At 44.5% G+C, this 24,742-nt stretch overlaps 2 protein-coding genes and 1 long non-coding RNA gene across 4 annotated transcripts in view; 1 reads left to right on the forward strand and 2 right to left on the reverse strand.

Annotated features, from left to right (window-relative positions):
• The window catches only part of CWF19L1 (CWF19 like cell cycle control factor 1), an 86,113-nt gene that overhangs the window by 57,414 nt on the left and 3,957 nt on the right, over positions 1 to 24,742 (reverse strand). The gene's annotated exons all lie outside the window — the stretch shown is intronic.
• Positions 1 to 24,742, reverse strand: part of PKD2L1 (polycystin 2 like 1, transient receptor potential cation channel) — a 44,757-nt gene that overhangs the window by 2,105 nt on the left and 17,910 nt on the right. For both annotated transcript variants that reach the window (XM_050804971.1, XM_050804972.1), the window contains exons 3-13: positions 9,203 to 9,330; positions 8,203 to 8,456; positions 7,084 to 7,308; positions 6,685 to 6,913; positions 5,823 to 5,993; positions 4,647 to 4,828; positions 4,230 to 4,350; positions 2,965 to 3,063; positions 2,623 to 2,744; positions 1,047 to 1,173; positions 146 to 264 (exon numbers count right to left, since the gene is read on the reverse strand). In XM_050804971.1, coding sequence (XP_050660928.1) covers positions 146 to 264; positions 1,047 to 1,173; positions 2,623 to 2,744; positions 2,965 to 3,063; positions 4,230 to 4,350; positions 4,647 to 4,828; positions 5,823 to 5,993; positions 6,685 to 6,913; positions 7,084 to 7,308; positions 8,203 to 8,456; positions 9,203 to 9,330 — 1,777 coding nt within the window. The remainder of the gene's footprint in view (positions 1 to 145; positions 265 to 1,046; positions 1,174 to 2,622; positions 2,745 to 2,964; positions 3,064 to 4,229; positions 4,351 to 4,646; positions 4,829 to 5,822; positions 5,994 to 6,684; positions 6,914 to 7,083; positions 7,309 to 8,202; positions 8,457 to 9,202; positions 9,331 to 24,742) is intronic.
• On the forward strand, positions 7,500 to 23,147 carry LOC126963094 (uncharacterized). Its single transcript, XR_007728927.1, has 3 exons — positions 7,500 to 7,938; positions 21,205 to 21,322; positions 23,002 to 23,147. It is a non-coding gene; the product is annotated as an uncharacterized LOC126963094 (long non-coding RNA).

The raw sequence follows: 24,742 nt of genomic DNA on the forward strand, positions 1-24,742 counted from the left end.
CAGCCTTGTAGGCAGAATTAAAGGGGAGCAGAGGTTCTCCCTGGGGTAGGACAGAGAATTGGAAAGTTGTGGGAAAAAGTACAAGATAGGGTATCATAATAGAAGTGTTGCCAGCCCTGAGCCAGTCCTTCTTGGCTGCACATACATGTAGAATTCTTCTCCTGAAACCCAGCCTCCTGCTTTGGCAGCCTCTGGACCAGACTCGCCTTGTGGGGTGCTCACAACGGATCGGCCTAGTTTCTCAATCTCAGTGTTGAGGGCCACCTGCTCAGGAAGTCAGAGGTTAGAGGGGAGGAGATAACTCTGGGAAGCCATCAGCTCCTGTTCCATCACCCCCTCTACCAGGATCTCAGGATCAAGCCTCAGGTTCTAGTTCTTGCTATTCCCCTTCCCTCCCAGACTCTGGAGACAATAGGGTCAGGGTGGTGGTGCTGGACCAACCTCTGGAGGAGTCACCTCTCAAAGAAAACACAAGATCCTAGAAGCTTTTATGGATGAGGTGTTTACTAGAGGCCAACTCATTTTAGCAGAGGAGGGACACTACCAGTGTTCTTGGCACTTTCTAGACTGCTGTCACCCTGCCTTTGACTTTTTTTGGTCTACACTGGATTGGGATGGAGCAGGCAGAGTAGGGACAGCCAAGAATCCGAGTTTGAAAATTCCCAGAAGAAGGTAAGTCCTCTGAGGGAATTATCAGTGATTCTTGGGCAATTGGTCATTTTTCTCTGAGCCTGTATTTTAGAGCATGGTTCTCAACCTTGGCTATGTACTGTAATCACCTAGAGAGTTTTTAAAAGTACTGATGTCTGGGCCCCACACCCAGAGATTCTGGTTTAATTGGTCTAGAGTGTGTGTCCTGAGTATGAAGATTTTTAAAGGCCCCCCAGGGTATTCTTATGTGCAGCAGTTTGGGAACTACTATTCTAGAGAGATCTTTACTGTCTATGGGAGAGTTTTCAGGTTGGGTTTGTGTTCTAGGTGTGTTGGGGGAAGGGGAGGGTGAGCTATTTCCTTACACTGTCTCTCCACCCATCAACCCAGCTCACCCTCTCTCCCTCCAGGTCCTGTCGCATTTGTTCCTGTTCCTTCTCATCCAGAATACGATTCCCATCTCTGTCAAACTTGGTGAAGGTGGCTGTGAGCTCAGTGATTTCATGCTCTGCGTGTCCCATTCTGAGAAAAGGATGATGAAATGATTTCTCCCCAGCTGTGGCTGTGACCTCTCAGTTATGGAATTCCACTCTTTTGCTTGACTCTGGCAAAAGTTTTGCTTTCTGGAAAAGAAGGTTCTCCAAAGTCTAGCAATCTTACCCCCAAGAAAACACTTGGTTCTATTTCTTCTTCCTCTCCTGACTCCTGCTCACTAGATTCAGGGCCTCATGAGCTTCTACAGGGATTATTGCAAAATCTGTTTGTCTCTAAATAGCCTGCTATCCCCCAGCTTCCCCTTTACTCCCTACCCGTGAAATCCATCGTCCATAATACAACTAAAATAATTAACCTTTCTAATATACAGGTCTAAAAATGTCCCTTTTTGAAATCCCTTCTGCTACCCTATTCTTTTGGCAGAGTGGTAGTGTGGCCTTTCTCAGTGTGGCCCTTGCCTGTTTCTCTCGTCTCATCTCCTGCTATGACCACCCCCTGTCCCCGCCCCTTGATTTAATACCTTAGCAATGCTCAACTACTTATTCCTCCTGTGTATGTTGCTTGGTTTCAGACCTCTATGCTTTCGTATGTGTTTTCATTTCTTCTTGGAACAGCCTTCCTCTGCTTGTCCATCCTCCAATACCCTATTTAGACATTACCTCTTCCAGGAAGCCTTCCCTTAAGCTCAGAGATAGAATTGATCACCCTCTACTCCTAGTCACTTCTGTTGAACAAAGACTTTGTCCTATTTAATTATGTTGTCTCCTAATCCCAGCACTTTGGGAGGCTGAGGTGGGTGGATCACTTGAGGCCAGAAGTTTGAGACCAGCCTGGCCAACATGGCAAAATCCCATCTCTACTAAAAATACAAAAATTAGCCGGGCGTCCTGGCACATGATTGTAGTCCCAGCTACTCAGGAGGCTGAGGCATGAGAATCGCTTAACCCCAGGGAAGCTGAGGTTGCAGTGAGCCGAGATTGTGCAACTGCACTCCAGCCTGGGCAACAGAGCAAGACTCTGTCTCCAAAAAAAAAAAAAAAATTAGGTTGTCTATTAGTGCCTGATCTGCAGCTGGTGCTCACAATGTATTTGTTCAATGTGTATTAATATGTTTGACTGGGAATCAGGGAGTGAATGGCTAAAGGAATAGATGAGTGTTCGTGGGGAAGCATAGAACAAAAATCAGAGTTTTGTGGGAGTGGGGTGTGTATTCAATGATTAGGGAATTATTACATGGGTTCCTAAGAGTTGTTCAACAAGATCCAGGATGTTATAGAACATGGTCAGAGATCTTTAAACCAAGGGCACAGTTCTGAAGGTCAGGAGCAGAGACCTACGGGCAAATATCTGAAGCCTGCAAGTCAAGATCAGAGGCCCCTAAACCAAAACCAAAGGCTTATAGGCAAATGAAGTATGGTTGAGGGTTGAGGACTCAAGAGATTGGTATTAGAGAAGGCTGGGTCTCTGGTTGCTCACTCCCTTAAGGTGTTGGTGAAATCCTCAAACTGGATCTCCTGCTCCCCACCCTGCAGGACCTTCTGCACATCCGATACCCTCTCCTTCCTCAGACGCAGTCTTAGCAGGGTCTTGTTGTAGCCCTGAAAGGGAAAGGAAGTAGGCACATGTTCTCACAGGCTGCTCACTCATCCCTGGCCCCCAGCCCCACTCATAGTATGCCAAGCTTCCAAGGATAAATTAAATGCACACAAGGGCACAGGCACCTCAGTCAGTCAGGAACAGACCAGGACACAGAGCCTTAGACTGCGGCACTGATGTGTAGCTGCGGAAATGTGTAGCTCAAGGAGACTGAGCAGTCACCTGTTTCAGGAGGTCAGAAAGTTGCAGCTCATCCTTCTGTCCAGCCAGCTCCTCCTTGACCTCTGAATATGTGTCATTGATGATGGCCAGGAACATGTTCTGGAAAATAAAGTGGGGACCTGGGTCCTCACCTCCAGACCCACTGGAAGGATTGAGCCCACTGATCCCATTAATCCAAGACTCGTGTTCCAAAGGGGTCAGCGCTCTCAATCCCAGCTCGGCAGCCCACCAATCCCTGCCTCTCAGGGTCCCCAGAGCCCAGCCTTTCAGCACAGTTCTGTTAGAGATGGATCATGCTTCTTGACCAACCTGGTGTCCTCACTCTCAGTTGCTGCAGTAGCCTTTCTGACCACAGAGATACCCTAACATATGCCACAGACCTCCTTCGTATAAGGGCCCATCAATCATTGGAACTAGAAGCTTTTCAGGGTGAGAGTACAATTATGATCTCTTTACCATCTACCCCCCAATCCATATCTGTATCCCCATCCATTGATCAAATAAAGAAAAATACCAGCCTTGTTAGTAAGAATAAAATCCAAGAGCTGGGCACAGTGGCCTTCACCTGTAATCCAGCACTTTGGGAGGCTAAGGCAGGCAGATTGCTTGAGTCCAGGAGTTAGAGACCAGCCTGGGCAACATAGCAAAACCCTGTCTCTACAAAAAATACAAAAATTAGCTGGGTGTGGTGGCTCCCGACCATGCCAGTGGTCCTATCTACTCAGGAAGCTAAGGTGGGAGGATAGTTTGAGCTCGGGAGGTGGAGGTTGCAGTGAGCTAAGATTGCACTACTGCACTCCAGCCTGGGTGACAGCGTGAGACCCTGTCTAAAATAAATAAATAAGTAAATTAAAATCCAGATTGTTCCTGGTTGGCAGGGAGAGAGAACTACCAAGTAGTGGCAGTAGAAATCAGCATGAGGTCCCCAGAGGAAGGGGAGTCTTGGAGGACAGTCATAGAAGCTTCCACGTGCAGCTACTACTCTTCATGAGGTACTTTTCTCCCCTTTTCATCCTTGGAGAATGAGGTTTTGATTTTACTGAGGGAGTCTGCAGGTTCCCTTATACTCTGCAAACCTGCAAACTGACCATGCTGGCTATACTACATTAACCATCTCTCAGAAGATCCAGACATCTGCCCCCCCGCCCCCACTCACTCTCCATCCTTGATTTAAGAAACTTATCAATCTTGAGTGAGGGACATACTGGGAGAAAAACTCCACCCTGCAGGCTCTCTATGTCCCCACCCCTCAGAGAGACCCTCACCAGGAGCACGAAGAAGACGAAGAAGACATAGGTGACAAAGTAGGCAGGGCCCAGGATGCGGTTGGCATTGTCGATAGCATTGTAGTCAAAGTCCCCGAGGATTATCCGGAACTGAGTGAAACTGAGAGACCAGGTCTGGGCTTTACCCAGAGCCTAATAAATACCCCCTATCCCACTTTCCTAGCCACAGACAGACCCCTCACCACACGTCCACCCCAATCTGATAGACACAGTGCAGGGTGCTTAGATTATTTGAGCACACACACACCAGGGCTTCCGGAGACGCTCGCAGAGATGCTTTAAACGCAGACATGCCCACACGCACATACCCATCTTCCCCAAGGATACATACACCCATGGAGCTGGAGGGTGAGGGGCCAGGGAGGAGTGAAGGAGTGAAGGGGGTAGGACACACACATGCACTTGATGAAAGTGCTAAAGTTTTCCACTTGGGTCCCGAAAAGCAGGTAGCCGAGTTGGGCATAGGCGAAGAAAACAATGAAGAACATGACGGCGAAGCCCAGGATGTCCTTGGCACAGCGGGCCAGCGTGGAGGAGAGCTGGGTCATGGTTTTGTTGAAGCTGATGTACTTGAATATCTGGAAGGACCATGTTGAACCAAGGCATGAAGAAGGAAAAAGGAAAAGTGTTGAAAAGACCATGCCAAGGGCCTATGGAGGCCACAGGAGTTGCCAAGCCAGACAAAGAAAATGAGACACATATTGAAGAAGGGAGAATGACACAAAAATTAGCCGGACGTGGTGGCACACACCTGTAATTCCAGCTACTTGGGAGGCTAAGGCAGAGAATCACTTGAACCTGAGAGGTGGAAGTTGCAGTGAGCTGAGATTGCACCACTGCACTCCAGAGAGACTCTGTCTTAAAAAAAAAAAAAAAAAAGCCCAGTATGGTGGCTCACTCCTGCAATCCCAGCACTTTGGGAGGCTGAGGCAGGTGGATCGCTCAAGGTCAGGAGTTCAAGATCAGCCTGGCCAACGTGGTGAAACCTCGTCTCTACTAAAAATACAAAAAGTTAGCCAGGTATGGTGGCGCATGCCTGTAATCCCAGCTTCTCAGGAAGCTGAAGCAGGAGAATTGCTTGAACCTGGGAGGCAGAGGTTGCGGTGAGCTGAGATCGTGCCATTGTACTCCAGCCAGACAGCAGAGTGAGACTTCGTCTCAAAAAAAAAAAAAAAAAAAAAAAAAAAAAAAAAAAAAAAAAATCGGGAGCTGTGGCTCATGCATGTAATCCCAGAACTTTGAGAGGCTGAGGTTGGCAGATCACCTGAGGTCAGGAGTTCGAGACCAGCCTGGCCAATGAGGTGAAACCTCGTCTCTACAAAAAATACACAAATTAGCCAGGCGTGGTGGTAGGCGCCTGTAGTCCCAGATACTCAGAAGGCTGAGGCAGGAGAATCACTTGAACTCAGGAGGCGGAGGTTGCAGTGAGCCGAGATTGTGCCACTTCACTCCAGCCTGGGCAACAGAGCGAGACTCCATCTCAAAAAGAAAAAAAGAAGAAGAAGAAGAAGGGAAAAAGAAGGGAGAATGAGCACTCCTTGAAGCAAAGCTGGGTGTGGGAGTGTCAGGTACCTTGATCCAGGCGAAGAAGAGGTTGACAGCATTCATGTTGTTGTACTGCGTCTGCCAGAAGGCGAGGAACTCAAAGTCTGCATATGTGTTTGGCTGCTGCAGGAGCTTCCCCATGAGCCGATTCACCTCGAGGGTTCGGAATATGTGGAAGCCCACAGCCACAATGGAGAGCTGTCACACAGGGGTCATGGGGGTGTCAGAGAAGGCAAGGGGATCTCAAGGGAAGTTCCAAGATGAGGCCCCAAGGAACAGCCAGGGTAGGTAAGACAGGTGAGAAAAAAGCCTTCCTTGCTGACTTGTTCACTATCTCAGGTTCAAATAGAACTGGGTAGGATGACTGGGGAGCATCTTAAGTGTTCTAAAGCCCAAGAGAAGGGTTTGGGGCCAGTGGTAAATATTAATATATAGATTGTAAAGGGCTGTAGGGAACTGGAACCAGTCATTTCCTTCCGGTCCCACCACTTCCAAGCTTTGGTCAGGAAATGAATGTGTCCTGTTAATAGGAGGGAGATGAAGATGAAGGGGCAGAATATTTGAATAGAAGACAAAAGGCATGGGTTTCCACACAACAGGTCATAAAAGACAAGGAAGGAACAGCGTATAGTACATTAAAAAAAAAAAAAAAAAAAAAGAGCAGGGCTCAGATAACAAGTGAGGAGGAGAGGAGATGTGAGAGACAGGGTTTCCTAAGGGCTGAGAGAGGGTAACATCTCCATCTCACTTAGGGAGCTGTTAAATGATGATTTAACCAAAAGTCAGAAGGAGGGCTTAGGGCTCCAAAAGGAAGAACTTGGAGCCCCTATCAGGGTGGAACCCCCTCCTCCCCCCAGAATGTCCCAAGTCCTAGATATCTGTCCCTCACCAAGATGACCACCAAGTCCAGTATGTTCCAGATGCTGCTGAGGTAGCGAAGTCGGTGAATGTGGAGCTCCAGGATTTCTTCCACCACATAGTAGAAGATGAAGACGCAGAAGACGACCTCACAGCCAACAATAAAGAAGTCCCAGTTGCTGACATAGCGGATCAGCTTGACCGTGCGGATTTGCCAGGATGGGATGGCACCTCCTGTAGCTGGAAACTCCACCACCAGCCTGTGGGGGGAGGGGGAGACATCTAGTAGAGCCTGGGCTGGGACAGCTCCTCCCACTTCCTGTCCTCTCCACCCCCACCACAGGGTACGAGTTTAGAGAAGGGTCTCATGCACAAGAGACGGGAACCAGGAGCCAGGGACAGGGGAATGAAGTAGGGAAAGGGGGCTCACCTCAGGACACAGAAAAGATTGATGTTGGCATTGTAGACTGAGAAGTCGATGAACACCACCCGAGTGCCTCTGTCCAGCCACAGCCCCTCCTGAAGGTCCCGGAGAGCCTCTGCACTACCCTGTCGGGATCCTGGAAGGTCCAGGTAGTAGCCACCTCCACTGTAGCTTGTGAGCCTGCCCCAGTAGGAGGAGCCCCCCAACTCATCCTGCGAGTGGTATGTCCACCTGCCACAGAAAATGCCGGCTGAGCCAGCCCAAAAGTTCATCTCCCAAGGCAATGACAATGCTTTATCATTGTCTGGGCTTTACAGGTTTACATATTGTGGGTATGTGTATATATATGATATGTGATATATACATATATAGTGTATCATTTATTATTCTGTTTGATACTAACAACCATTTGAGAAGGGAGCGTGAATATTATCCACATTTTGCAGAAGAGAAAACTATGAAAGAGGTTACCGAAATAATGCAGCTATGAATGACAGAACTGAAACTCAAATGCAAATCTGATTTTTCACTATGTCACTCAAAGATTTGGATGACAAAGCCAAGCCCCACTTTTGGCCCACCTTGAATAGTCCCCCTAAGGGAAGCCCCTGGACCAGAAGGAAAAGCTCCTTCCAGCTCTGTGACTGTACATCAGGCTCCTTCACCCCATGTTTCTCCCTTCTATCCACTAAACTTTCTATCCTGAGTGCTTATTTCCTTCTTCCCTAATTCATCATCCATCCTTGACCCCTTGCTGCTCCACGTATCAATCTCAAGCGTTGGGCTTTTCAATTTCACCCATTCTCTATCCCCAACTTCTAGGCAAGAAAGGAAGCTTTCCGTGGAAGAACTGCATGCAAGGTAGGACAAGTGTGATTGCGACCTGTGTGTGGGAACAAGTCTGGAGGCTATGGCTGTGTTTGCTAACCTACCTCCTCTGTTCCTGAGTGACACAGACCAAGGTCCCCAAACAGCCACAGCTGGGATTCAGGGAGATGCCCCCTGAAGTCCCCTGAAGTGCTCTTGAGGCTCTTTAAGCCTCAATGGAAGTGGTTCCCATACCTTGGGATGGTGTCAGGTTTGGAGGGGCAAGCCCTGTGACATTGGTAGGACAGGCTCACTCACGCTGTGCCATTGAGCGGCCCAAAGGGGAGTTGTTCTTCTTTGTCTGGAGAGTAGACATCATAGCAGCTCAGAATGTCCTCCCGGAAGTCTTCATGCACCACGCAGGAGTCATTGCGGACCTTTAGCTGCCGCAGCCTCGGAACCCCCAGCAGCAGGTTCTCATGGTAGATGAAGGAGTGGGAACCATGGCCCAAGCTCTGGTTGTTGTACCATTTGGTCCAATATAAACTGTCCAGTAGTGGGCCCTGGGCAAACTGAACCACAAGCTGGCTTGAACCTTACCCAGCCTCCTCCTGACCCCCTACCCTTAGGATGACCTTTGCACTCATCTTCTGACTCCCCAGCTTGTCTCCAGTCTGCTTTAAAAAAATTATTATTATTATTATTTTAAGGGATGGAGTCTCACTCTGTCACCCAGGCTGGAGTGCAGTGGCACAATCTCGGCTCACTACAACCTCTGCCTCCCGGGTTCAAGCGATTCTCGTGCCTCAGCCTCCCGAGTAGCTGGGATTTCAGGCATGCATCACTACACCCGGCTAATTTTTGTATTTTTAGTAGAGACAGGGTTTCACCATGTTGTCTAGCTGATCTTGAACAACTGACCTCAGGTGATTTGCCTGCTTCAGCCTCCCAAAGTGCTGGGATTACAGGTGTGAGCCATCGTGCCTGGCCTGCTTTTTAAAACTCTTCCATTGACCAATAAACCAGAGTCTGATCTGAAGTGGCCCTGCTCTTTATTTAAAATTCGTTTTGAAGTTCAGCCTTACCTCTGACTCCCGATACTAGTCTAACTCCTGGTTTAATTCCCTGATCGCTGTATTAATCCCTTACCCACCTCCACCTGAACTCTAGCCTAACCCATTAATTCAACCTGGCCCTTTGACTCAGTCTGATCCCTGACTGACCTGATTTCCCAGCATAAGGTCTGATCCATTGTCTAACCTGTGGCCTCAGGCCATTGAGAAAGAGAGGGGAGGGGTAGAAAAGATCTTATACTTACATCCCAGAAGTCTGCCATGCTGCTGATGGCCTGAAAGGAGACTCCAGTGTCTGATGCAGTATGTAAGAAGAGCTCAGACATCACTTTGGTGTAGTAATAAGCACTGGAGCTTGTCATTCCATAGGTCACTGGAAAACAACCCAAGAGGCTATGTCCTTCTCACTGTTCCCCCAGAGGAGACAGGAAAACCCATTGCCCTGGAGCCAGAGATGCTTCCAAGACGGAAGCCCGTCCCCCATCTGGACCCATCCCCTAGACTTGGTTAGGAGCCTAAGGGTGGCATAAGGAAGCCAGGAAATGCATTAGGGAAGGGTTGTAGCTACAGTGTCTCCTCCTCTTCTTCCAACTCACCTCAGAAAAACTGAACTCTGCTCAGTAGTTGTCTCTTACATTGTCATTATGAAAGTACACTTTTCTTTTTCTGAATCAGCTTAGCTTCCCAGCTCTTACTCCCCAGAGCCAAGATATTTCTGCCTTCTGCACTGGGTAGTGATTCCTTTTGTCCTCTTCCAAAAGGTAGTGATGCCTTTTGGAAAATGCCCCCAAATTCTAGAGCACTCCCTCTAGAGTTCAAGGCCTTGGCCAAACACCTTACAATAGAGATGTGGTCTCATGGCCCCTGGTGTCAGTGACTGTAGCCATGGGAGTGGCAGGTAGGCACAGCACCTCTGGCCCTGGCATGACTAGTACAATTGGATGGGCACAGTCATCTCCTGAGAGAGCGACTCAGTGTTCCCAGATCAAAAAAGACCTAGGAACAATCGCCCTGTGATTCTCCCTGTGCATACATTGTGCGCAAGTTAAATTAAAAAAAGAAAACTGGCCTTTACCCTGAAGAACTTGATCTCCCTCATGCACACTAACACATCCATCCAGTCCCATGTGCTGGTGGGGCTGTAGGGAGTTCTAAGTTTTGTTTACAAAGCAGGATTCTAAAAGTATAAGCCATTTATTTAATAGATTGTCCCTTAGTTTAAGATAGTTTAATGTTTTCTCATTTTTTAATTCAGGCTATGCATTTGGGGAGGAATACCATAGAAGTGATACTGTGTCTTTCTCAGGGTATGGTATCAAGAACTACATATTGCCTGTTCATCTCATTACTAGTGAGGTTAACTTTGATCTTTTGTTAAGGTGGTGTCTGCCAGTTTCTTCAACATAAAATTACTGTTTTTCTTTCTGTAATTGTATGTATTTTTGTGGGGAGACCCTTTCAAACTGTGTAAATATTCTGTTACTCATCCATCATTCACTTTCACTGAGCATCAATGAATGCTAGCTTTAGCATCCCTTGATGATTTTTGCCTGATTATTACTAATATTGTCAAATGGTGATTTTTTTTTTTTCACTCTTGTTGCCCAGGCTGGAGTGCAATGGCGCGATCTCGGCTCACCGCAACCTCCACCTCCTGGGTTCAAGCAATTCTCCTGCCTCTGCCTCCAAAGTAGCTGGGATTCAGGCATGTGTCACCATACTCGGCTAATTTTGTATTTTTAGTAGAGATGGGGTTTCTCCATGTTGGTCAGGCTGGTCTTCAACTCCTGATCTCAGGTGATCCGCCCACCTTCGCCTCCCAAAGTGCTGGGATTACAGGTGCGAGCCATTGCGCCAGCCTCAAATGGTGATTTTTTAAAAATTCCACAATTCCTTCTCCATTTATTAGTTGACATTTTCTTCAGAAGAGCTTTCCCTTATTCCTAATTCATGTATTCATGTATGTGTGTGTGTATATATATGTGTGTGTGTATATACACACACATATCAATTTGAACCTATGGATTCTTGGAGGCTTTTTTTCCTATGGGTTATAATTTATTATTTATTTTGTTACTCAAGTTTTTTGGCCAGGTAATAAAAGGCAAAGAAAAACTAAATAATTGTTCCAGGTTTGGCCGGGTGTGGTAGCTCACACTTCTAATCCTAGCACTATGGGTGGTGGAGGTGGGCAGATCACTTGAGCTCAGGAGTTCAAGACTAGCCTGGGCAATATAGCCAAACCCCATCTCTACAAAAAAAAAAAAAAAAAAAAAAAAAAGGTAGACGGGCATGGTGTTGCATGCCTGTAGTGCCAGCTACATGGGAGACTGAGGCAGGAGGATCACTTAAGCCCAGGAGGCAGAGGTTGCAATGAGCCAAGATCGCACCACTGGGTGACAAAGTTAGACTCTGTCTAAAAAAAAAAAAAAAAAAGACTTATTCCAGGTTAAATGATACTAAAGAAATTTGACTTGATGTAAATGTTCTAAAGTAAATAATAATAATAATAAATTGAAAGCTAATCCTGGACCATAATTTTTTTCCATTTGCTATAAAGGCTGTTAGTGGAATAATTGATGAAATTATAATAAGGTCTGTTCGTTAAATGGTAGTACTGGGCTGCTGATAAATTTCTGACTTTGATAAGAGAATATCCTTGTTTTTAGAAAATATGTATTGAAGTATTTAGGAAGAAAAGGGCATTATGTCTATAATTTACTCTCAAACGTGTGTGTGTGTGTGTGTACACGTGTGCACGCTCATATGTGGAGGATGGGGGAAAGAGAATGAGAAAGGAGAAGCATGGTAATATGTTCATATATGGGAAATCTGAGTGAAATGTGTGCAGTGTAGCAATAATTCTTTGTATTTTTCTTGCAAATTTTCTGTAAGTCTATAATTACATCAAACTCTTTTTTTGTTTTTTTTTTTTTATACACAGTTTCACTCTTGTTCCCCAGGCTGGAATACAATGGCATGATCTCAGCTCACCACAACCTCTGCCTCCCAGGTTCAAACGATTCTCCTGCCTCAGCCTCCTGAGTAGCTGGGATTACAGGCATGCACCACCACACCCACACCCAGCTAATTTTATATTTTTAGTAGAGACGGCGTTTCTCCATGTTGGTCTCGAACTCCCGACCTCAGGTGATCTGCCCGCCTCGGCCTCCCAAAGTGCTGGGATTACAGGCATGAGCCACCGCGCCCGGCTACATCAAACATTTTAAAAGTAGAATTTGTCAGCCTCTTGTGAGCAATTCCCTTTAAGAATTTTCCTTTTCAGATCTTGGGCCATATTTTCTCCCATTTCCTCATCTGGAAGGAGAATGATCACGGATTGGTCACTAACATACTTTTTCAGGGGGGAGAAACAGCAAAGAAGGAAACATTATTATTCACATTTCCCCATTCCACACTGTTAAGTCCAAGACATGGCTTTATTTCTAACTCGAATCTGTGATTACTTGTCGTTAGTTATCTGGACTCAGTTTTTCTGGATCTGGAAAATGGGTTCCTGCTGGAAATCAAACTTCTGTGTGCGGAGAGCCCATCACAGTTACAACTGATAGCAAGCTGAACCTTTCCTAATGAAGTAGGTTGGCTAAATTGTCACATCTTCTGAGTAGCCACTAGGTGGTACTCATTGCTATAGCTTTTACTCTTTTCCAGTTCAGAGAATTAACCTTGCTCTGAATGGCCTGTCAACTATCTATGGATGCCTAATATCTTTGATTATTATACAAGGCAGTAAATATTATGTCTTCTGAGAAAAATGGCTTCATCTGGTAAAATGCCTATTGACAGGCAGAAATTGAGTATCCGTTATTTGTAACTTTTTAAATTGAAGTGCATAGGTACAGAAAAGACCAAGAAGCAACCTTAAAAATTTTCTAAATTAGAATCTAAATTGCGTTTAGTACCTGTTCAACACTCTCTCCCCGTACAAACACTCTTTCTCCCTCATTCATTCTTATATCTGTTAATTTTGTACTTCATCCCATGAGATGAGGGGTACTTTCCCACCATCTTATGAAACCCAAACTGAGTATTTCTAATATCCTCGATGTTCATAGTTAGTAACCCATATTATCAGCCTATCAACCTGAATTATTCTAAAAACACATTTTATATTCATTAAACAAACATTATTCAAATTCTACAATGTGTAAAATACCTTGCTAGGTGTCATGGTTTCTTTTATCTTTATCTTTTCTTTTCCTCTTATTTTTTTGAGACAGGGTCTTGCTGTGTTGCGCAGGCTGGAGTGGGGTAGCACTATCATGGCTCACTGCAGCCTCAACCTTCTGGGGTCAAGTGATCCTCCCATCTCAGCCTCCTGAGTAGCTGGGACCACAAGTGCGTGCCACTACTTCTGACTAATTTTTTTATTTTTTGTAGAGACAAGTTCTCACTATGTTGCCCAGGCTGGTCTTGAATTCCTGGGCTCAAGCTGTCCTCATCCTTTAGCCTCCCAAAGTGTTGGAAACATAGGCGTGAGCCAGCATGACCAGCAGTGTCATGGTTTCTATCCTTAAAAAGTTCTATTGAGGAAGACATGCCCCAGAATGAACTTGATGTAGCAGAATGAGCATGAGCACTGGAGTCAGACAGATCTAGGTTCAAATCCCAGCTCTGCCACTTACAATATAGACTTGGGCTCTGAGTCTCAGCTTGCTCATCTGTAAAACTGGGAGTATAATACCACTTAGGCAACTCAACAAGTAGTTGAGTGGGTTCCCAATAAGTGTTTGTTGGCTGAACCAACAGTGAAAAAATTAAAAATAACTATAATACTATAATAAAGGGTAGAAATGAAATAAGTGAATCATTTTTTTTTTTTTTTTTTTTTTTTTGAGATGGAGTCTCACACTGTCACCCAGGCTGGAGTGCAGTGACGTGATCTCAGCTCACTGCAACCTCTGCCTCCCGGGTTCAAGTGATTCTCCTGCCTCAGGCTCCCGAGTAGCTGGGATTACAGGCGCCCGGCACCATGCCTAATTTTTTGTATTTTCAGCAGAGACATGGGGTTTCACTATGTTGGCCAGGCTGGTCTTGAACTCCTGACCTCGTGATCTGCCTGCCTCATCCTCCCAAAGTGCTGGGATTACAGGCGTGAGCCACTGGGTCAGGGTTTTTTTTTGTTTGTTTGTTTGTTTTGAGACAGAATCTCATTCTGTCACCCAGACTGGAGTGCAGTGGCATGATCTCAGCTTACTGCAACCTCTGCCTCCCAGGTTCAAGCAATTCTCCTGCCTCAGCCTCTCAAGTAGCTAGGATTATAGGCACGCACCACCATGCCCAGTTAATTTTTGTATTTTTAGTAGAGACGGGGTTTCACCATGTTGGCCAGGCTGGTCTCAAACTCCTGACCTCAAATGATCCACCCGCCTTGGCCTTCCAAAGTGCTGGGATTACAGGTGTGAGCCACCACACTTGGCCAAGTGAATCATTTTCAAACTGAGTAAAGCACTATTATTCCATATTTGACCCATCACAGCAATGTCATCAAAACAGTCAAGGACAATTTGTATTTAGAAAATGTTGGAAAGAGGCTGGAACATTCTTTAGTCCAAAGAGAATAATATATTCATACAAGTCTTGGGTAAGAGAAATAAAGCCAGTCCTTGGTTGACCTAGCAAGCAAGCACAGTTTACCAGTAACCCCTCCCTACACAGTGTGAGGGTAGAAATGGTGCTGGCAGAACTCAGTCTCTCTAATAAGTCATCCATTGAGAGCATCAGATGGGCATCAAGCATGGAGGCTGCAGGAATCTGAATCTAAAAGCAGGGCAGAGGAAGCCCAGGGTTGTTCATGGGGTGATGATTTGGCTCCTGTGTCTTTCTCCCCTTTTCTTAACCCACTGATGATAAGCAAACTTCAGCATGCATCAGAATCATCTGGAAGGCTTGTTAAAACACATATTGCTGGCCAAGTACAGGGCTCACTCTTGTAATCCCAGCACTCTGAGAGGCTGACATGGGTGTATCACTTGAGTCCAGGAGTTCAATACCAGCCTGGGCAACATGACAAGATCCTGTTTCTACAAAAAATACATAAATCAGCCGGGCATGGTGGTGTGCACCTGGGGTCCCAGCTACTCGGGAGGCTGAGGTGAGAGGTCAAGGCTGCAGTTAGCCAAGAGCATCACAAAAAAACAAAAACCAAAACCAAAAACCCCTAAAACACATGGATTGCTGTAGGTTTGGGTGGGGCTCAACAATTTGCATTTCTTTTTTTTTTTTTTTTTTTTTTTTTTTTTTTTGAGACGGAGTCTCGCTCTGTCGCCCAGGCTGGAGTGCAGTGGCCGGATCTCAGCTCACTGCAAGCTCCGCCTCCCGGGTTTACGCCATTCTCCTGCCTCAGCCTCCCGAGTAGCTGGGACTACAGGCGCCCGCCACCTTGCCTGGCTAGGTTTTTTTTTTATTATTTTTTAGTAGAGACGGGGTTTCACCATGTTAGCCAGGATGGTCTCGATCTCCTGACCTGTGATCCACCCGTCTCGGCCTCCCAAAGTGCTGGGATTACAGGCTTGAGCCACCGCGCCCGGCCAACAATTTGCATTTCTAATAAGTTCCAAAGTGATACTCGTGGTCATGGGACCACACTTTGAGAACTGCTCCCTTGACCTGTTGCAATCAGAAAAGCAATCAATCCCACTTGTCTTCAATAGAGATGTCAAGAAGGCAGGGGGTTTCCCAGTATCTGTTTTGGTGATTCTCAAGATAGAGAGTAGAAAAGAGAAAAAACCTCCCAGAAAAAAACCTCAGAACTTCCCAGGGATTGCAAGATGCTTTTATAAACTACATAGACCACTTAGGACACCTCCTTCCCACTCCAGGGGAAAATCACTGAGTTCACTGCCCACACGAACCACTGGTAGTCATGTAAGGGGATCACATCCCTCGGTGCATTATTGCAGAAGAAAACTGAAAACAACTTGATGCGTCTGGCACGATGGCTCATACCTGTAATCCCAGCACTTTGAGAGGCCAAGGCGAGTGGATTGCTTGAGACAGAAGTTCGACACCAGCCCGGGCAACATGTCTCAACTCTGTCTCTACTGAAAATACAAAAATTAGGTGTGTTGGCACACACCTGTAGTCCCAGCTACGCGGGGCACTGAGGCAGGAAGATCACCTGAGCCTTAGGAGATGGAGGCTGCAGTGAGTCATGATCGTGCCACTGCACTCCAGTATCTGTGACAGAGTGAGACCCTGTCAAAAAAAAAAAAAAAAAAGAAAGAGAGAAAGAAAGAAGAAGAAAAAGAAGAAAAGAAAAAAAAGAGAGAGAGAGAGAGAGAGAGAGAGAGAGAAAGAAAGAAAGAAAGAAAGAAAGAAAGAAAGAAAGAAAGAAAGAAAGAAAGAAAGAAAGAAAGAAAGAAAGAAAGAAAGAAAGAAAGAGAAAGAAAGAAAGGCAGGAAAGAAGGAAGGAAGGAAAGAGAAAGGAAGGAAGGAAAGAAAGAGAAAGGAAGGAAGGAAAGAAAGAAAGAAAAAGAAAGAAAGAAAGAAAGAAAGAAAGAAAGGAAGGAAGGAAGGAAGAAAGAAAGAAGGAAAGAAAGAAAGAAAGAAAAAGAAAGAGAAAATAACTTGATGATATTTCCTGGTGTTTCCCTCCCCCTACATCCCCACTAGTTTCTATTCTCTTCAGGTAATAAGTATCATAGTTTGACTCTACAGTCAAGAACCAGCCTGTTTAACTGGAACACCTGGTTCAAAGATTTCTGAATCAGACAGAGGCTCGATGTATCCATTTCATCATCACCCTTCTCCAAATCAGGAGAAAGAAATGACAAGACTAGACACCTATTGCCTCAAAACACCTATTATGTGTCCTGTGTTAAGTGTTTGACATGCTTATTTCATTTAATCCTACTATAGCCTTATGTGGTGGGTGCCAATATTATCCATGCTTTCCAGTTTTGGAGGGTTTAAGTAACTTGCCCAAAGGAAAACAACTAATGGAGCCAGGATTAAAATGCAAATCTGTCTGCCTCCATAGTAGACCGATTGTGTATCACTCCCAGAATTGTCCCAAGAGATAGAAGTTACAGAGGGTGGCCAGGTGCAGTGGCTCATTTCTGTAATCCTAACACTTTAGGAGGCCAAGACTTGAGGAGCACTTGAGCCCGGGAATTCATACAGCAGCATAGGCAAAACAGGGAGACCTTGTCTCTACAAAAAAATTTTAAAATTAGCCAGGCATGGTGGTGGGCACCTGTGATCCCAGCTACTTGGGAGGCTGAGGTGGGAGGATCGCTTGAGCCCTGGAGGTTGAGGTTGCAGTAAGCAATGATCATGACACTGCATTCCAGCCTGGGCAACAGAGTGAGACCCTGTCTGAAAAAATAAAAAAATAATAAGTTTTAGGGGAGAAACTTAAGCTACATAAAAGGCAGTCCTTCTTCACCACTAGTGCTTTCAATTATGAAATGGGCCACTTCACAAACATCCTTTTCACCACTGGGAGTGTCAGCAAAGGATTGTCAGCTGAGGATCATCTGAGGCTCACATGGAGGGGGTTCTAGGGCTGGCCTTCCCAGCTCCTTCCTGTAAGATACAGTGAAAGAGTGCAATTGCCCTTTGTATTTCATAAGGTGACACTAGACCAGAGGGGGGAATGAGTCAGGATTTGACTCAGTATGTCAAATGCCAGTATGTCAATATGTCACTACCATTTTGAGGCAGAAATGGGCTCATTCCAGGAGATCTTTGGAGACTGGATGATAACTACATGAGAATGTGTGAAGGGGATTCAGAGACTAGGTGATGGTTTCATGTCAAATATAGAGAGTATCCGATTTTTTTTTCTTGGACAGAAATTAAATTCTCCTGCACACACTATATCATGCTTCTTAATCTTGGCCTCAGATCAAATTCACAATTGTTCAATAATAACAACCACCACCATTATTGATACATTATTCACCAGGCTTTATATACATTTTCTCCCAGGATCCTAAAAAATACCAATAAAATAGCAATTACCATCTCCATTTTATGCAGATAACTCAGATTTAGAATGTTGCTTTTTTTTTTTTTTTTTTTTTTGAGATGGAGTCTCACTCTTGTTGCCCAGGCTGGAGTGCAATGACACCATCTCGGCTCACTGCAACCTCCGCCTTCCAGGTTCAAGCAATTCTCCTGCCTCAGCCTCCCAAGTAGCTAGGATTATAGGCATGCACCACTACGCCTGGCTAATTTTTGTATTTTTAGTAGAGATGGGCTTCACCACGTTGACCAGGCTAGTCTCAAACTCCTGACCTCAGGTGATCCACCCACTTTGGCCTCCCAAAGTATGGGATTACAGGCATGAGTCACTGTGCCAGGCCCCAGAGTGGTATTAAATAACTTGTCAAAAGATAATACAGCAAGCAAGTATTAATATAACTTGGATTCAAACTCAAGTCTGCCTTACTCCAAAAACCATGATTTAACCACTATTCTATACTACACTAATATATCATGCTATCACCCTAATGCCCTAAATCCTTCTGATTAAGGATTCTGACTCTCCTTTCAAAATTCCATCCAAATAGTTAGGATTGTGCAAGTCTATAAGATGTCCTTATAAGCAAACTCTGTTTTGAGAGTTTAATATCTGAGTCTGAAGGTGAATTGCAAAAGCACTTGTTAAACTCAAAAGATCGCTGTCTTGGAAGAAGCTTCCATTCTAGTATAAAACGAATAACAGTATCTCAATCTGTATCAGGAACCATATTCTGACGTAGATAAGTCCCAAGGAAGGAAAAAGTCACATGCACAAAAATGATACCTGGGTTATTTATAATGTCAAAAAAAATTGCAAACAACCCAAAAATCTTACAGAGACAATTATTAAGTAAAGTATGAGATCACTGAGTCACTTAATGGAATATGATACAGTCATTAAAATGGTAACAAAAACAATGCTTGGGTAATAACCAAATTTTATCCACTCTTATGTTTACAGTAGAGACTGAATCCATACAATGATTGTATCCATACAATGAAAATTTTTTAAAAACACACTAAGTGTAAAAACTTGAAGGAAAAACCGACTTTTTAAAAACCAGTGGTATAATAGCTGGATTTTCTTTCTTTTCATTCTCATGGAGTTTTTAATGCTATAATAATAGTAAAAGAATATAAAAATTATAAAATCATTAAAAAAATTTTCGTCTGTGTGTTTCCAAGTTGTAGGCTGAAATTTCCAGGTGCTGGATGCTGTACTGACTTTGCTATTACTTCATTAAGATCTGTTCCCTCCTTTCCTGGCTAATACCATGATTTTGTTTGAGGTATCACACCTCTTCGGATCATCTCAGATATGTTGGCAGAAGCTAAATCCAACCCTGGCTATAGGACTTGGACAAGCAGTTCAGGTCAGAGCAAATCCGCAAAGACTCCTCCCTTAGCACAATTACAGGTTCAGGGATGACCTTGTAACCCATTTCAGGCCAAGGAGTCATAAAGAGAGATTTCTGGAACCTTTGGGGATCTTCTCTTTTCTACTAGATGTGAATGAGAAAGCCCCAGAAGAGTCAGCCTTAGGATGAAACTGATTGTGCCCCTAGCAAAACTGAGTAACAGAAACAGACAGATCCTTGACAATGTCATTAAGCCACTAGCTTGATCAGCCCTGAACCCTGCCCTTCTTCGAACTTTCGTTACCCAGACAATAAATCCCATTATGGCTTAAGCCAGTTTTTGTTGGGTTGTCCTTCATTGTAACATAGTCCTTACTTACATGGCAACCATAACATTTCCAAAAAGGTTGCACTATTTCTGAGGAAAAGAGAGCTAGAAAAGAGGGCAGTGAGCCCAGCGCAGTGGCTCACACCTGTACTCTCAGAAATTTGGGAGGCCAAGGTGGAAGGATTGCTTGAGTACAGGAGTTCAACACCACCCTGGGCAACATGGTGAGATCCCATTTCTACAAAAAGAAAAAAAATTAGCTGGATGTGGTGGCACACATCTGTAGCCCCAGCTACTCGGGGAGGCTGAGGCAGGAGGGTGCTTGAGCCCAGGAGGCTGAAGCTGCAATGAGCTGTGTACGTGCCACCGCACTCCAGTCTGGGTGACAGAACAAGACCCTGTCTCAAACAAAAACCAAACAGGAACAACAGCAGCAACAAAAGAGAGCAATGGATGCCAAAGCCTACATTAATTAAAATACATTCTTATCCTGTATTAAAAGGAGCTTGCTGAGCAAGTCAACTGATGATGATATTCTAAAAACATGCCTATCATTAAGTCCTCAGGCTCTTCAAGGTTTATTTCTGGGTAAACCAAGATCTCTAAAATACCATGAAAAATGTATATTATATACACACACACACGCACATATACATTTACATATGTGTGTGCAGGCACACACACACACACACACACCTCACTCCTAAAATTGCCCTTATAAAATGAGTATTTAATGTGAATTTTAAGAAAGGCAGATACAAAAAAAGTCAAATGAAAAGTAGCTCCAATTTTTTTTTTTTTTTTTTTTGGAGACAGAGTCTCACTCTGTCGCACAGGCTGGAGTGCAGTGGCGCAATCTCGGCTCACTGCAGCCTCCACCTCCCAGGTTCAAGCAATTCTCCTGCCTCAGCCTCCCAAACAGTTGGGACTACAGGCATGGGACACCCCTCCCAACTAATTTTTTGTATTTTTAGTAGAGACAGGGTTTCACCATGTTGCCCAGGCTGGTCTCGAACTCCTGAGCTCAGGTAATCTGCCCTCCTTAGCCTCCCAAAGTGCTAGGATTACAGGCGTGAGCCACTGTGCCTTGCCAGAAGCTCCAATTTTTAACATTGCTTTTATCATTTGTGATATTCCATACTCCTTATATAAAAACCAACAAGACCAATTGTTCCCAGAGTTAGCACCTCCTTATTAACCTGGTGTGCTTTTTTCTTACTCAGCAATGAGAACTATGAAACCTATTTGTGTTTTCTTCTTTGCTTTGGCCACTAGGAACCTCAGGCTTTGTTATCATTTGCAGTACTCTTGTTTAATCTTGAGTGTTCTGGTACACGTTTTTTTCCTCTCCTAACTTTTTCCCACTTCTTTTGCTAAGTAGGTTTTATTGTAGTTCTAACAGGCTATATTTCACTGTATCTGCACTTTTTAACATAAGCTCTGATCCCTTTTAGACATAGGTGGGGCATAAATGTATTGTTACTGAAGAAGTATGACTAATAACTATTATTAATCATTAACATCATGAGCTTGGGTAATAACCAAATTTTATCCACTCCTATGTTTACAGTAGAGACTGAATATTTTTGTGCTTTCTTTTGAACTGCTGGAAGACCTGCCCAGCTCAGAGCAGTAAGAAGTCACCAGTGCTGACTTCAGTCGGCAACTTTGTACATCTCCTTTCCCAGGTGATTGCCATATCTAGGCCATCGTATGCTACTGAGCTTCTTCCCTGCCCCTAATATGTGATATGTGATGGAACACAGTTGTCCTTTTCCAACAATACTCTCCTTGGGAAGGAATGGGATCCCTTCCCTCAACTTATTGACAAAGACTATCAGAGGGCTGGGGTGCATCTGCCAGCAAGTGTATATAGTTCCTTTATGTGTCTATACTAGTGGAACACATAAAGGAACTATTATATATACACTTTTTTTGACACTCAAAAGTCAACTGCTCCTTCCTAAGCTGGATAGCTCTGAAGAGAAGCAGTAAGGATGCTTCTCTAGAAATCTGGGGATGTCTTCCACCCATAATCCCTCCCCTGACAGTCATTGTTCAGATAGAGCCTCCACTGTTCCATCAATCCTCCAACTGTTGAAGAGTTGGAAGTTCCTTGGGCCCTTATCAATTCTCTAAATTTGTCCTGCAGCTCCTCTGATGGCCTCTTCTTGAGCCCCTCATCCCATATCTTGCTGAGAAGTTCTCTGAAACATCTCTATCTGTATCTTGGCACACTAGATCCAGCTTGGCTTTGATCATATAAATAATTTGGGGTGAGGAGAGGTCTGTGGTTATCCCTATAGGGTTGTTCACTTTCTTGTGAAATACAATACAATGTCATGAAATGATCCCTTCTTATGCCTTCTCAACAGCCTCTGGTAATAGTTTCACAATAGCTTAGCTATGCACTTTAACATCCACTCCTTTTAGAAAAGAATCACCTCTCATCCAACTCCCTAATGATTTTGTCTCCAGCAGATTTTTCAATTAATGCCTTGATTTCTCCAGGTTCCATTAACTGTTGTTTCCCCCAGCGCCAAACTATGGGCAAGATTCCTCCCCACCTTAACTGGCACAGACTGCTAGTTATTCCCCAAAACCTCTCCCCTCTTTTTACATAATAATGCAATTATATTTGGAGCACGTTGCTGTCCCACTAAACACCACATCACCCAGCCTACCTTAGAAGCTAGGCCTGGTGACCATTTAATTAAGTTCCGGCCAGTGAAATGTGAGTGGAGTGATATACTTCCGCTTACAACTTCCGGCTCATGTCCTTAAAGGAAGGAACATGCCTTCCCTTTTTACTTTCCTCCTTCTTGCTAGCCGAAGCATGGACAGAAGAGCAGCAGCTGAAGCATAAGATAGAAGCCATGCGTTGAAGGCTGGGTACAGTGGCTCGCACCTGTAATCCCAGCACTTTCGGAGGCTCAGGCAGGAGGATCACTCGAGGTCAGGAGTTCGAGATCAGCCTGACCAACATGGTGAAACACCATCTCTACTAAAAATACAAAAATTAGGCCAGGCAGGGTGGCATGAACCTGTAATCCCAGCTACTAAGGAGGCTGAGGGAGGAGAATCGCTTGAGCCCATGAAGCAGAGATCACAGTGAACCGAGATCACACCACTGTACTCAAGCCTGGGCAACAGAGTGAGACTTCATCTCAAAAAACAAACAAACAAACAAAAAAAGGAAGCCATATGTTGAGGATGACAAAGTAGAAAGGTAGAAGGAGTCTGGGCTCCACGTCACTTCCGAAGCTCGACATTAGTCCAGGGCTTCTTATGGCCCAGACTGTTATGTGAGAAAGAAATGGACTTCAATCTTATTTAAGCCACTGTTATTTTGTTCTTGTTCTTGCAGGTAAATCAATATCCCAACATATACTTGTATGAATATACCCATGCCAGATGGATATTTTCCAAAAGAAGTCTTTCCAAGAAAATTAACATAAAAATTTGGGGCTTTTTGCTGTTAGAGGGGAAAAACATAGAGCTGATGTCAACAAACAGCACAAACTTTCTATCCTAATAAAGTCAAGTCTAATCAGATTTCTTGGTTAAAACCATTTACTGGGTACACAGACCCTTATTCCTTTTTGGAGTAGAAAGTTCCCTCCTGAAAAAAAAAAAGTCTTTTATTGTTCTCCTCCTCCTCCTTCTCTCCTCCTTCCTCCTCTTGGGCAATTCCTCCTTCCATTATCTTTGCTACTATCCCACCACACATTCTGGTGAACGTTACTGGGTCATTCCAAGTTGGATTCCAAATACTTCATGTGTCTTAAGACAGAGGGTAGACAGGGGAAAGTAGGAACCTGGAAACGAGGGAAGGGTTAGAACCTCAGGGTATGCACTGAAGGTTGTTGAAACCATGCATTTCATATCAGTGTGTCTACAGAGACTACAACTGAGAGAACTAGATTCAGTCACATCTGCTTCAGTAATGAAGTCTATGAGCATTATTAAGCTTTTTATGGCTTAGGTTCAGAAGATTGTGGTTCTAGAGAACCTATGACACATGGCCAGTTTCTTCTTAGGAAATTAGATTCAGAGCCAAAAGGTTTTATGAGTTGCTGTTGAAGGAAAAACAATCAGACTGAGGATGATTACTCTGGAAAAACGGAAATGAATCCAAGACCTTGTTAGTGATCCCCCTGAAGTTTCTAGTAGCTCTGAGATCTTAGCCCAGCTGGAAGAATAGACCTATACATACTTGTCCATGCTGAATCAATATAATAGATTATCTCAGGGGATGGAACACTGAAATCAGATACCTAGAAGGCTGGAGATAGGAGTAGGGGCCAGGGCATAAGGCGATGAAACAAGGAGGCTGCTGGAACTTCCCTGTTCTATTCCATTCTGAATGCAGAATCAAGGGAAAACAAAGCAATTGATTCTCATGGATTCAGTATGGCTTTAGTTGATGGCTTGTAAGTTCTCATGTGGTGTCAGAACTGTGTAAAGAGTTTACAAAGACAGCAATCAAACCAGGAAGTCAACAGTCCTAAGGAAGATGAAGAGTCTTCTTTAGAGTCATCCTGGAAAAATACTGCCCCCTAGATAGCATTGCCTCTGTGTGGCCCAGAAACCTCCTGACATAGCATGAACTTCAGTTAATGTCATAAGAGATAAGGTAAGACTTCTGTAGCTATGGTCTCTGCGAAGGAGGGCACCCTGTTTCAAAAGAGCTGAAGACACCAACTGTAGTAAAACATAAAAGGCCTGTCTTGATATAGGGATTTTCCTGGCTGATAAGGCAGCGGTGATTCCACATGCTCCTGTAGAAGGTAACAGAGGAAGAGTTGCACTTGCTCTTACAGTGCTTCTTTGAGCTAGTTTGCTCAAGATCTCCCAGAGACTGGTCATTTTGGAAAAACTAAAGCTACAGAGAGTATACTAGTGCTGAGACCCGGAGACTTTTTGCTGCCTAAATCTAGCTGAACCAAAAAAAAAAAAAAAAAATGTATTTAGTGCTAGAAACCACGAGAAGAGTGGCCCTTGTTAAAAGGTGCCCAAGCTGGAGTCTTTGAACACATGGACCCAGAAAAGGTGGCAAACCAGGCAGGAAAAACCTAGTGATTATATATGTAAGGGGTCACCCCAAT

This window comes from Macaca thibetana, chromosome 9 (assembly GCF_024542745.1).
Source record: "Macaca thibetana thibetana isolate TM-01 chromosome 9, ASM2454274v1, whole genome shotgun sequence".
NCBI classification, from domain to species: Eukaryota; Metazoa; Chordata; class Mammalia; order Primates; family Cercopithecidae; genus Macaca; species Macaca thibetana.